The 12,412-nt window shown below is 49.4% G+C and overlaps 1 protein-coding gene across 1 annotated transcript in view; it reads right to left on the bottom strand.

Annotated features, from left to right (window-relative positions):
• micu3a (mitochondrial calcium uptake family, member 3a) overlaps positions 1–12,412 on the bottom strand; it is a 46,190-nt gene that overhangs the window by 1,859 nt on the left and 31,919 nt on the right. The window contains exons 10-11 of the mRNA XM_038981374.1: positions 8,909–9,003; positions 8,407–8,578 (exon numbers count right to left, since the gene is read on the bottom strand). Of these exons, the coding sequence (XP_038837302.1) occupies positions 8,407–8,578; positions 8,909–9,003 (267 nt within the window). The remainder of the gene's footprint in view (positions 1–8,406; positions 8,579–8,908; positions 9,004–12,412) is intronic.

Genomic DNA, 12,412 nt, shown 5'->3' with positions numbered 1-12,412 from the left:
TTTCGTCCTTGAATATCAAACTTCATTATCAGAAACGTAGACACACACTGGTTTGCAGTTTGGAACATGTAGACATATATTAGTTATGGGCCTCCCGAGTGGCGCAGTGGTCTAAGGCTGTGCCACTAGAGATCCTGGGTTCGAGTCCAGGCTCTGTCACAGCCGGCCGCGACCGGGAGAGTCGGCACACAATTGGCCCAGCGTCGTCGGGTTAGGGGAGGGTTTGGCCGGGCAGGGATGTTCTTGTCCCATCGCGCACTAGCGACTCCTGTGGCGGGCCGGGCGCAGTGCACACTGACACAGACGCCAGGTGTACAGTGTTTCCTCCGACACATTGGTGCGGCTGGCTTCCGGGTTAAGCGGGCGTTGTGTCAAGAAGCAGTGCGGCTTGGTTGTGTTTCTGAGGACGCACGGCTCTCGACCTTCGCCTCTCCCGAGTCCGTACAGGAGTTGCAGCGATGCGACAAGACTGTAACTACCAATTGGATACCAGGAAATTCGGGAGCAAAAGGATTAGAAAAATAAGACCTATATTAGTTAGTTGTGGTCGTTCCATTGAGCTAGCAGAGCTTATTGGCTTTGATGGCTGGAGCCCAAGGTTCCACAGGAGGTGAAGGCATGCTCCAGTGACCACCAATAGTCTGTCTGTAGGTATCACTCATTTCAGCCCGAGCCGCATCACACTAAAACAACGAATAAAAGAAAGGTATGAGACTCAGGAGGCTGGTTGCACCTTAATTGGGGAGGACAGACTCATGGTAATGACTGGAGCAGAATCAGTGGAATGGTATCGAATACATCAAACACATGGTTTCCATGGTTTCCAGGTGTTTGATGCCATTTCCACTTGCTCCGTTCCGGCCATTATTTAGAGCCGTTCTCTCCTCAGCAGCCTCCACTGGGATGAGAGGCTGTAAACGTGGCCTAGCGATGACAACACAGAGAGGCATTCTGAAGTGGTGACTAACACCAGTCTATTTCACATACAAAATTGTGCTATGAAAACATCCTGGTGGAGGTTCTCTACAAGCCCAACCTGTGGAACTTCCTTCTTCCTGTTCCCCAAGTTTCCTCATTTTAAACACCCTTGGCTGAGGTTAAACCTCCCCAAGTAATCTCCTTTACAAAACCCGTTAGCTAACACAGGTAGCCTGCGGCTAAGGTTCAACCTCCCCAAATAATATCCTTCACAAAACCCGTTAGATAACACAGGTAGCCTGCGGCTAAGGTTCAACCTCCCCATGTAATCTCCTTCACAAACCCCGTTAGCTAACACAGGTAGCCTGCGGCTAAGGATCAACCTCCCCAAGTAATCTCCTTCACAAACCCAGTTAGCTAACACAGGTAGCCTGCTGCTAAGGATCAACCTCCCCAAGTAATCTCCTTCACAAACCCAGTTAGCTAACACAGGTAGCCTGCGGCTAAGGATCAACCTCCCCAAGTAATCTCCTTCACAAAACCCGTTAGCTAACACAGGTAGCCTGCGGCTAAGGTTCAACCTCCCCAAATAATATCCTTCACAAAACCCGTTAGATAACACAGGTAGCCTGCGGCTAAGGTTCAACCTCCCCATGTAATCTCCTTCACAAAACCCCGTTAGCTAACACAGGTAGCCTGCGGCTAAGGATCAACCTCCCCAAGTAATCTCCTTCACAAAACCCCGTTAGCTAACACAGGTAGCCTGCTGCTGAGGCTAGCAAACACAGATCAGTAGCGAACAATGCTCTCTAAATCAGCACCGTGTGTGTGGACAGACAGGGAAGTGTTTAACCGTCTGACTAACTAGGACCTGTTGGAACTTAAAGTGGGAGATATGTAACAATGGGGAAAATGCCTTAGACAAACAGAGTGTGTGTGCCAGTGTGTATCTGTCTGCGCGGTCAACAAAGCCATTCCGGGCGAGTGGCCCTTACCTGCCTGGTCCTCCTTTGATGCCCTGTGAACCCGAAATGCCTCCATACAAACAGACAGGAGCCAGCCACCCCAGTGATACCTACAGACAGACTGGGCCATAGAGTAATCTAGAAAAGACTATTGGTGGTCACTGGAGCATGCCTTCACCTCCTGTGGAACCTTGGGCTCCAGCCTTCAAAGCCAAAAGCTCTGCTAGCTCAATGGAACGACCACCACTAACTAATGGATGTCTACATGTCCGACACCGCAAAGCAACGATCGTCTACGTTTCTTACTGAGACTTCTGATTAATGGATGAGTACGGCAGAATGCCTGGCTGAGAGTGGACTTGTTGAAATGAGTGGGTTACCTAACTAGGCGTATTCAGGAAAACACCTGCATTGGAAGAAGGCTTATAAGATAGAAGTACACTAATTGCTTCAGTTAAAACTGTACGGCCCACCAACAGTATGAGAAACTCATCTTGAGTGGGCTAATTGACTGAGCTGACTTGTAAATCTTTTGACATCGTGTAAAGGTATGTTTCAGCTTCTACCCCTAAGCCATAAGACTGCTAAACAATTAATCAAATACACACCCGGAATACTTGCATTGACCCCCCTTTGTTTCTACACTGCTGCTACTCGCTGTTAATCATCTATGCATAGTCACTTTAACCCTACCTACATGTACATATTACCTCAATTACCACGACTAACCTGTACCCCGGCACATTGACTCTTTACTGGTACCCCCTGTATATAGCCTCGTTATTGTTATTTTATTGTTACTTTTTTTGACTTTAGTTTATTTAGTATTTAGTCAAAATGTTCTTAACTCTTAATGTTCTTAAAACGGTATTGTTGGTAAGTAAGCATTTCACGGTAAGGTCTACACCTGCTTAAATACCATTTGATTTGATTTGATCAGGCATGGGTGAAGAACCAGGGGTCCATTCAAAATGAGTCAAGACAACAGTGAGGCAGAGCAGACAGGACGAGGTAAGAAGACGATTCGTTTCATTATTAGGGAATCGGGACAAACCTGTTGTCTCTTCCAGAGCGTGGAAAGATAAAACACAAGAAGAATGTTGCATGAACACGAGGACAAAACACTGCAGAACTTTATTTTCCATCTTCATGCAGCCTATGGTTGCCTAAATAACTTGGGAAGTTTTCGAAGCAAAGTGCAGTGCAGGCAGAAAATCCGTCTTGGCTGTGGGGTGTGTTGATGCGTATCCAAACCGATAGATTCACAACCTGCTGTTCATGCAGATCAAGACTCTACTGTACATTATACACATTGATTTGCCATTAAGGGACGGAAAGAGTTGCATAATATAATAACAATCCATCAGAAAAAAACGAAGCAGCAGAAAATGCCGGTATACACACTTTACTTAAAAACGCCACTTTACACTGGATCCAACTCCAACTCTACCTCACGCTACATGAACACAACAAAGCGTTAGCTAGCGAGAGCCAGATAACTCAAAGCCTTTGTATACGACACAGAGCACAACACACTGGCTTGTCGATCAATCAACAGTTATCACACATAGGAGTAGGACAATGGGGTCAGTGCCATTGAGAGCCAGTCAGTCAGTCAGTGAGTGAGTCAGAGCTGGCCCGTCACATTACACTGGTCCTTACACCTGGCTGTCAGGTGCTGGCCCGTCACATTACACTGGTCCTTACAACTGGCTGTCAGGTGTTGGCCCGTCACATTACACTGGTCCTTACAACTGGCTGTCAGGTGTTGGCCCGTCACATTACACTGGTCCTTACAACTGGCTGTCAGGTGCTGGCCCGTCACATTACACTGGTCCTTACAACTGGCTGTCAGGTGTTGGCCCGTCACATTACACTGGTCCTTACAACTGGCTGTCAGGTGCTGGCCCGTCACATTACACTGGTCCTTACAACTGGCTGTCAGGTGCTGGCCCGTCACATTACACTGGTCCTTACAACTGGCTGTCAGGTGCTGGCCCGTCACATTACACTGGTCCTTACAACTGGCTGTCAGGTGTTGGCCCGTCACATTACACTGGTCCTTACAACTGGCTGTCAGGTGTTGGCCCGTCAGATTACACTGGTCCTTACAACTGGCTGTCAGGTGCTGGCCCGTCACATTACACTGGTCCTTACAACTGGCTGTCAGGTGCTGGCCCGTCACATTACACTGGTCCTTACAACTGGCTGTCAGGTGTTGGCCCGTCACATTACACTGGTCCTTACAACTGGCTGTCAGGTGTTGGCCCGTCACATTACACTGGTCCTTACAACTGGCTGTCAGGTGTTGGCCCGTCACATTACACTGGTCCTTACAACTGGCTGTCAGGTGTTGGCCCGTCAGATTACACTGGTCCTTACAACTGCCTGTCAGGTGTTGGCCCGTCACATTACACTGGTCCTTACAACTGGCTGTCAGGTGCTGGCCCGTCACATTACACTGGTCCTTACAACTGGCTGTCAGGTGCTGGCCCGTCACATTACACTGGTCCTTACAACTGGCTGTCAGGTGCTGGCCCGTCACATTACACTGGTCCTTACAACTGGCTGTCAGGTGCTGGCCCGTCACATTACACTGGTCCTTACAACTGGCTGTCAGGTGTTGGCCCGTCAGATTACACTGGTCCTTACAACTGGCTGTCAGGTGCTGGCCCGTCACATTACACTGGTCCTTACAACTGGCTGTCAGGTGCTGGCCCGTCACATTACACTGGTCCTTACAACTGGCTGTCAGGTGCTGGCCCGTCACATTACACTGGTCCTTACAACTGGCTGTCAGGTGCTGGCCCGTCAGATTACACTGGTCCTTACAACTGGCTGTCAGGTGCTGGCCCGTCACATTACACTGGTCCTTACAACTGGCTGTCAGGTGTTGGCCCGTCACATTACACTGGTCCTTACAACTGGCTGTCAGGTGTTGGCCCGTCACATTACACTGGTCCTTACAACTGGCTGTCAGGTGTTGGCCCGTCACATTACACTGGTCCTTACAACTGGCTGTCAGGTGCTGGCCCGTCACATTACACTGGTCCTTACAACTGGCTGTCAGGTGCTGGCCCGTCACATTACACTGGTCCTTACAACTGGCTGTCAGGTGCTGGCCCGTCACATTACACTGGTCCTTACAACTGGCTGTCAGGTGCTGGCCCGTCACATTACACTGGTCCTTACAACTGGCTGTCAGGTGTTGGCCCGTCAGATTACACTGGTCCTTACAACTGGCTGTCAGGTGCTGGCCCGTCACATTACACTGGTCCTTACAACTGGCTGTCAGGTGCTGGCCCGTCACATTACACTGGTCCTTACAACTGGCTGTCAGGTGCTGGCCCGTCACATTACACTGGTCCTTACAACTGGCTGTCAGGTGCTGGCCCGTCAGATTACACTGGTCCTTACAACTGGCTGTCAGGTGCTGGCCCGTCACATTACACTGGTCCTTACAACTGGCTGTCAGGTGTTGGCCCGTCACATTACACTGGTCCTTACAACTGGCTGTCAGGTGTTGGCCCGTCACATTACACTGGTCCTTACAACTGGCTGTCAGGTGTTGGCCCGTCACATTACACTGGTCCTTACAACTGGCTGTCAGGTGTTGGCCCGTCACATTACACTGGTCCTTACAACTGGCTGTCAGGTGTTGGCCCGTCACATTACACTGGTCCTTACAACTGGCTGTCAGGTGCTGGCCCGTCACATTACACTGGTCCTTACAACTGGCTGTCAGGTGCTGGCCCATCACATTACACTGGTCCTTACAACTGGCTGTCAGGTGTTGGCCCGTCACATTACACTGGTCCTTACAACTGGCTGTCAGGTGCTGGCCCGTCACATTACACAGGTCCTTACAACTGGCTGTCAGGTGCTGGCCCGTCACATTACACTGGTCCTTACAACTGGCTGTCAGGTGCTGGCCCGTCACATTACACTGGTCCTTACAACTGCCTGTCAGGTGTTGGCCCGTCAGATTACACTGGTCCTTACAACTGGCTGTCAGGTGCTGGCCCGTCACATTACACAGGTCCTTACAACTGGCTGTCAGGTGCTGGCCCGTCACATTACACTGGTCCTTACAACTGGCTGTCAGGTGTTGGCCCGTCACATTACACTGGTCCTTACAACTGGCTATCAGGTGTTGGCCCGTCACATTACACTGGTCCTTACAACTGGCTGTCAGGTGTTGGCCCGTCACATTACACTGGTCCTTACAACTGGCTGTCAGGTGTTGACCCGTCAGATTACACTGGTCCTTACAACTGGCTGTCAGGTGTTGGCCCGTCAGATTACACTGGTCCTTACAACTGGCTGTCAGGTGCTGGCCCGTCACATTACACTGGTCCTTACAACTGGCTGTCAGGTGCTGGCCCGTCACATTACACTGGTCCTTACAACTGGCTGTCAGGTGTTGGCCCGTCAGATTACACTGGTCCTTACAACTGGCTGTCAGGTGTTGGCCCATCAGATTACACTGGTCCTTACAACTGGCTGTCAGGTGTTGGCCCGTCACATTACACTGGTCCTTACAACTGGCTGTCAGGTGTTGGCCCGTCACATTACACTGGTCCTTACAACTGGCTGTCAGGTGTTGGCCCGTCACATTACACTGGTCCTTACAACTGGCTGTCAGGTGTTGGCCCGTCACATTTCACTGGTCCTTACAACTGGCTGTCAGGTGTTGGCCCGTCACATTACACTGGTCCTTACAACTGGCTGTCAGGTGTTGGCCCGTCACATTACACTGGTCCTTACAACTGGCTGTCAGGTGTTGGCCCGTCACATTACACTGGTCCTTACAACTGGCTGTCAGGTGCTGGCCCGTCACATTACACTGGTCCTTACAACTGGCTGTCAGGTGCTGGCCCGTCACATTACACTGGTCCTTACAACTGGCTGTCAGGTGTTGGCCCGTCACATTACACTGGTCCTTACAACTGGCTGTCAGGTGTTGGCCCGTCACATTACACTGGTCCTTACAACTGGCTGTCAGGTGTTGGCCCGTCACATTACAGTGGTCCTTACAACTGGCTGTCAGGTGTTGGCCCGTCACATTACACTGGTCCTTACAACTGGCTGTCAGGTGCTGGCCCGTCACATTACACTGGTCCTTACAACTGGCTGTCAGGTGTTGGCCCGTCACATTACACTGGTCCTTACTACTGGCTATCAGGTGCTGGCCCGTCACATTACACTGGTCCTTACAACTGGCTGTCAGGTGCTGGCCCGTCACATTACACTGGCCCTTACAACTGGCTGTCAGGTGTTGGCCCGTCACATTACACTGGTCCTTACAACTGGCTGTCAGGTGTTGGCCCGTCACATTACACTGGTCCTTACAACTGGCTGTCAGGTGTAAGTGTCAGATGTAACGGATTCACTATCTCTAGTTGATCTAACTGATGGGCCAGTGGTGCGTTCAGGTGTAGAGAGAAGAAGACACAGTGCCCGGAGGACCATAACAAGGTGGGAACACAAATATAGAGGGTAGGAGGGGGGAATAGAGGTCAGGGGGTCAGGTGGGGCAGGAAGGGCTGAGAGGGGGAGTGGGGTGTTGGGAGAGACATGGAGGAGGTTAAAGGGGTGAGAGAGTAAAGGGAGGTGAACAGAAAGTGTGGGTTGTGGAAGAAAGAGAGAAAGAGAAAGACAGACAGACAGACAGACAGACAGACAGACAGACAGACAGACAGACAGACAGACAGACAGACAGACAGACAGACAGACAGACAGACAGACAGACAGACAGACAGACAGACAGACAGACAGACAGACAGACAGACAGACAGACAGACAGACAGACAGAGAGTAGGCTGCAGTGAGAGAGTGAAGGAGGGGAGTCAGAGAGTTATTGGGGGAGAGACGGGGTAGGTGAATGTGTCATGTAGTTGGGATGAAGGGGAGATAGTAGAGGGCCAGGGAGGGAGTTAGGGAGGCAGAAGAGGTGGGAGAATGAGAGAGGATACTGGTGCTGGGAAGGTGGGGGAGAGGGAGGGAGGCTGGGAGTGTGGGGGAGAGGGAGGGAGGCTGGGAGGGTGGCGTCTATTTGAGAGTGCTCTTCAGTACAGGGCCTGTTTCCACAAAGAATCTCAGAGTAGAAGTTCTGATCTAGGATCAGGACCCCACCTGGCCCTATAACCTCATTAATTATGAGCTAAAAGGCTATACTGATCGTAGTTCAACATTCCTACTCCGAGACGCTTTGTGGATACGGCCCAGGACTATGAGTATGAAATGTGGAAGTAGAAGGGGGAGAGAGGGAGAGAAGGAGAGAGAGAGGGAGAGAGAGAGAGAGAGAGAGAGAGAGAGAGAGAGAGAGAGAGAGAGAGAGAGAGAGAGAGAGAGGGAGAGAGGGCGGGAGAGAAGGAGGGAGGGAGGGAGGGAGGGAGGGAGGGAGGGCCGGGGCGGGGAAAGGAAAGTAGAGGATAGAGTGCTTGACCACACTCGTGTCATGCTATGGTTCAAGGTTCTAGATGTAGTCTACCTTCTCATGTGTGTGTGTGTGTTCCTCTACCTTCTCGTCAGGGATGCTCTGGCGGACGTTGTCCAGGTAACTGCTGATGTTCTCTACGTTGGTGTAACGCAGCAGGATGCGGGCAAAGTCCTCCTCACTGATGGTGGTCATGCCTTTAGAGTAGGTCAGGAACTCTATCTCCAAAACCTCTGTCTGGAGGTTATCCATGAACCTGGGGGAGAGAGAGAACCAGGTGACAGAGAGAAGGTACATATCTATGGTAGTGCAGTATGTGTCTATGGTAGTGCAGTATGTGTCTATGGTAGTGCAGTATGTGTCTATGGTAGTGCAGTATGTGTCTATGGTAGTGCAGTATGTGTCTATGGTAGTGCAGTATGTGTCTATGGTAGTGCAGTATGTGTGTTAGAGTAACTTAATACTATATCTGAGTATGAGAGAGCAGTGAAACTGAAACAAGCGACAGAGTAGATTAACTATGTTCCACAGACCGTCATTTTATAGGGCTCTATTAGGATTAATCAAATAATCGGCATGGCGATACCTGTAGAAATCGTCGAAGGTCAGCTCCGCCTTCCCCTTCTTCCCAAAGAAGTGCACCAGCAGTGTGGTGTCAATCATCATACCCTCCTCCGCACGCTGCCATCCCATTGGCCAGACAGGGGCAGAGGGGGCGGGGAGAAAAGAAAAACAATGCAGTGACTGACATACAACACGCTCTCTGATTGAATGAGTGGGGACCGGTCCGTGTGGGCGGGGTCATGAATCCAAGATGGCAGCCATCGTGCCGAACAACCAGCCAGTCGCATGTGAGGTGCATCAACGGGGCAACAACAGTCAGTCAAGTCAATCAGCTTCAACAAGTATTCACAACAAGGCTTGAGTCTGAGCAGCACCTGCACAGATCCACTGACCTCCAAACCATCTGTGTGTTATAGCTGTTAGTAGACATATTGGATTAGGGCTATCCGGATGGTGTGTAGATCGGATATTCCTGTGCAGCCCAGACTGATAAATGGTAGTGTTGCAGCCAGCAGTGTGACAGACAGACAGGACAGGACAGGACAGCACACAGACAGGTAAGGCTATAGACAGACGGACAGACAGACACACACAAAGACATGCCTGTAGACACATAGAGAGAAGGAGGAGAACGAGAGAGAGCGGAGGAGACAGACGACACACCATCATTTTAGCTGAGACAGGCACATATGCCACCACATCCCATGCATTTCTGTTCAAACCCCCAAACGCCACACATAGAAAACCACAGCAGAACACAAAACCCACCGCAACAGAAATGTGCACAAGAATGTGAGCAAGATTCCACCTTTTTCTAAAAGACTGTAACATAATCAGGTGTCTTTGAAGTAATTATGAATTCTTTCATGTTTTCTTTCTTTCTGCCCTCTAAACCACTCTCTCTGTGTACAAAATATCCCTTCCCTCTCGTCTGCGTGGGCTTTGTAAGGGATCTGGGATATTTGAAACCAATTAGGGTGTATTTGGGATGTTTATGTATTTACCGTGGTTTTGTAATCCGCTGTTTAACACTACCTTAATCCCGGGGAGTCGGAAAATTCCGGAAAAGGGGGAAGGGGGGTGTATCGGCGTGTGTGTGTGTGTAGGAGGGGATCATTCAGAAAAAGGTGTTTATATGGCTGGGCTTTATCACATAATAACGGATACAGGCCAAATCCCGAGGAACCCTGTCTGAGCTTCCAAGGACCCATAGAGGGCGATATCGATCGATGATTGATATAAAAACCAAATGGGCCAATAGGTTTGGTCCCTCTCCCCGCCATGCCCCACCCTTCCCCCAATCCAACCAATCCGGCGTCATGCTGAAGGCAGAGTGTAACTGGCATTGGCAAACTCTCATCATATCCTTCTCCATAGGGGGAGACTGCATTCAGCCATGTTCAGATTCAGCAGTAGCTTCACGATGCTATACGGCTAATTAAACTGGTCCCAGGTCAGTCCGTGCTGTCTCGCCAAAGTTGAGTCAAACTGTGACAAGACAGCATAAAACTGATCTGAGACCAGGCTGGCAAATGTCTAATACCTTTAGTCTAAAGTCCTAATCCACCAGGGAACGGGAAAAAAATTATTAAAAGGAAAAAAGAACAGAATTGAAAGAAGAGACATTGTCGTTGTTCCGCTTGACGGCCCAAATGAAGGCCCTTTTCACGGCCGAAGCCAGATGTTGTTTTTGGAAACATCATACTGTGTAGAATTAAAATGTACTCCCCAGGGATGGAATTTAAAAACAATGCAACTAAAAGATCATGGAGAAATCATGCAAGGATAGGTCTATTTCACATGCTGTATAGGGACGAGTCAGTGTCTCTCAAAGGAAATCATGTTTAGTAGCATTACGTCACTGTAAAAACTAACTAACACTTATCAGTCTGTTTCAGTTGTGTAACTTTTAGATTCTTCCACTAATTACATACTGAACAAATATAAACGCAACATACAATTTCAGATTTTACTTAAGCACATTTTATATAAGGAAATCAGTAAATGAAAATAAATCTATTAGGCCCTGGTCTATGGATTTCACATGACTGGGCAGGGGCGCAGCCATGGGGTGGCCTGGGAGGGCATAGGCCCACCCACTCGGGAGCCAGGCCCAGCCAATAAGAATTAGTTTTTCCCCACAAAAGGGCTTTATTACAGACAGAAATGCTTCTCAGTTTCATCAGCTGTCTGGGTGGCTGGTCTCAGATGATCCCGCAGGTGAAGAAGCCGGATGTGGAGGTCCTTGGCTGGCGTGGTTACACGTGGTCTGGGGTTGTGAGGTCAGTTGGATGTACTGCCAAATTCTCTAAAACGACGTCGGAGGCGGCTTATGGTAGAGAAATTACCATTCAATTATCTGGCAACAGCTCTGGTGGACATTCCTGCAGTCAGCATGTCAATTGACAATTTTGTGAGTATGGAACATTTCTGGGATCTTTTATTTCAGCTCATGAAACATTGGCCCAACGCTTTACATGTTGTGTTTATATTTTAGTTTTGTATAGCTTTACATAGAAATTAAGTATCACTCTGTCATACTTAAACTGACTATCTTCTTTAAGTGGCTTCCTTATAAAACGTACAACTTCTTGTATCTCATGGCATCTGTGGTTTGAGGATGTGTTTATTTTTATAAAAGGAACAAACTTGTAAAATATATGTGGTGAAATGACTAGCTTCTTCTTCAGAAGGCAATGCCCTATATGACACATTCGCTTTGCGCCCAGACTAGACAATACACATGTTTACTTCATCTCCTTTCTACCCCCCCCCTCTCTCTCTTCCTACCCCCTCTCTTTCTTTCTCTCCCTCTCTCTCTCCTGGAAGAGTGAGATCACGACCTGACGCCTCTCGGTTCCTGGAAGCTGGGGAGCGCGAGTATGTGAGCTCATCGCTATCGACGACATAATGGTTATCACGCCCACCAGGCGTGCGAGTCAGCACCTGGTTTGTGTGTGTGTTTGTGTGTGTGTCCCCGCTGTGGCCTTTGATCTCAGAACAGAGGTGAAAAACAGTGATTACTGATGTCAACCCCTAAAACGTCTCTCTCTCTCGCTGACTCCCCTCCCTCCCTCTCCTGAATAACACATTAGACCTGTTATTGGAGGGCTGGAGAGTCAGCCAGCCAGACAGCCCTTTCTGACACAGACAAACACAGGGGGCCTAATGGGAGACTCATCATGATAGAGAACCTGAATAGGAGTTAAACACACATCCCTCCTCTCTCTCTCTGTCTCTCTCTCTCTCTCCCTCTCTCTTTGATAGCCTCTAGATGAAAGGGTCCAGTCTATGTAAATACAGGTCATCTCCATGATCTCCTGCAGTCTTCCAGTGTTATTGTCTCTCCTCTGCTTCCGCTGCTAGCCACCTATTAGCCAACAAATAGGCTGCCAAACAAATCGTCAGGCTGAGAAACACTGGACTGCCAAGTCAGCCGTGCTCAATTGTAGACGGACGGCAATGATCTAAAGTGTGTGTGTGTGTGTGTGTGTGTGTGTGTGTGTGTGTGTGTGTGTGTGTGTGT

Source organism: Salvelinus namaycush, chromosome 42 (genome assembly GCF_016432855.1).
Source record: "Salvelinus namaycush isolate Seneca chromosome 42, SaNama_1.0, whole genome shotgun sequence".
In the NCBI taxonomy this organism is placed as follows: domain Eukaryota; kingdom Metazoa; phylum Chordata; class Actinopteri; order Salmoniformes; family Salmonidae; genus Salvelinus; species Salvelinus namaycush.
The sequence above is the reverse complement of the archived record's forward strand: the minus strand, read 5'-3'. Positions and strand labels throughout refer to the sequence as shown.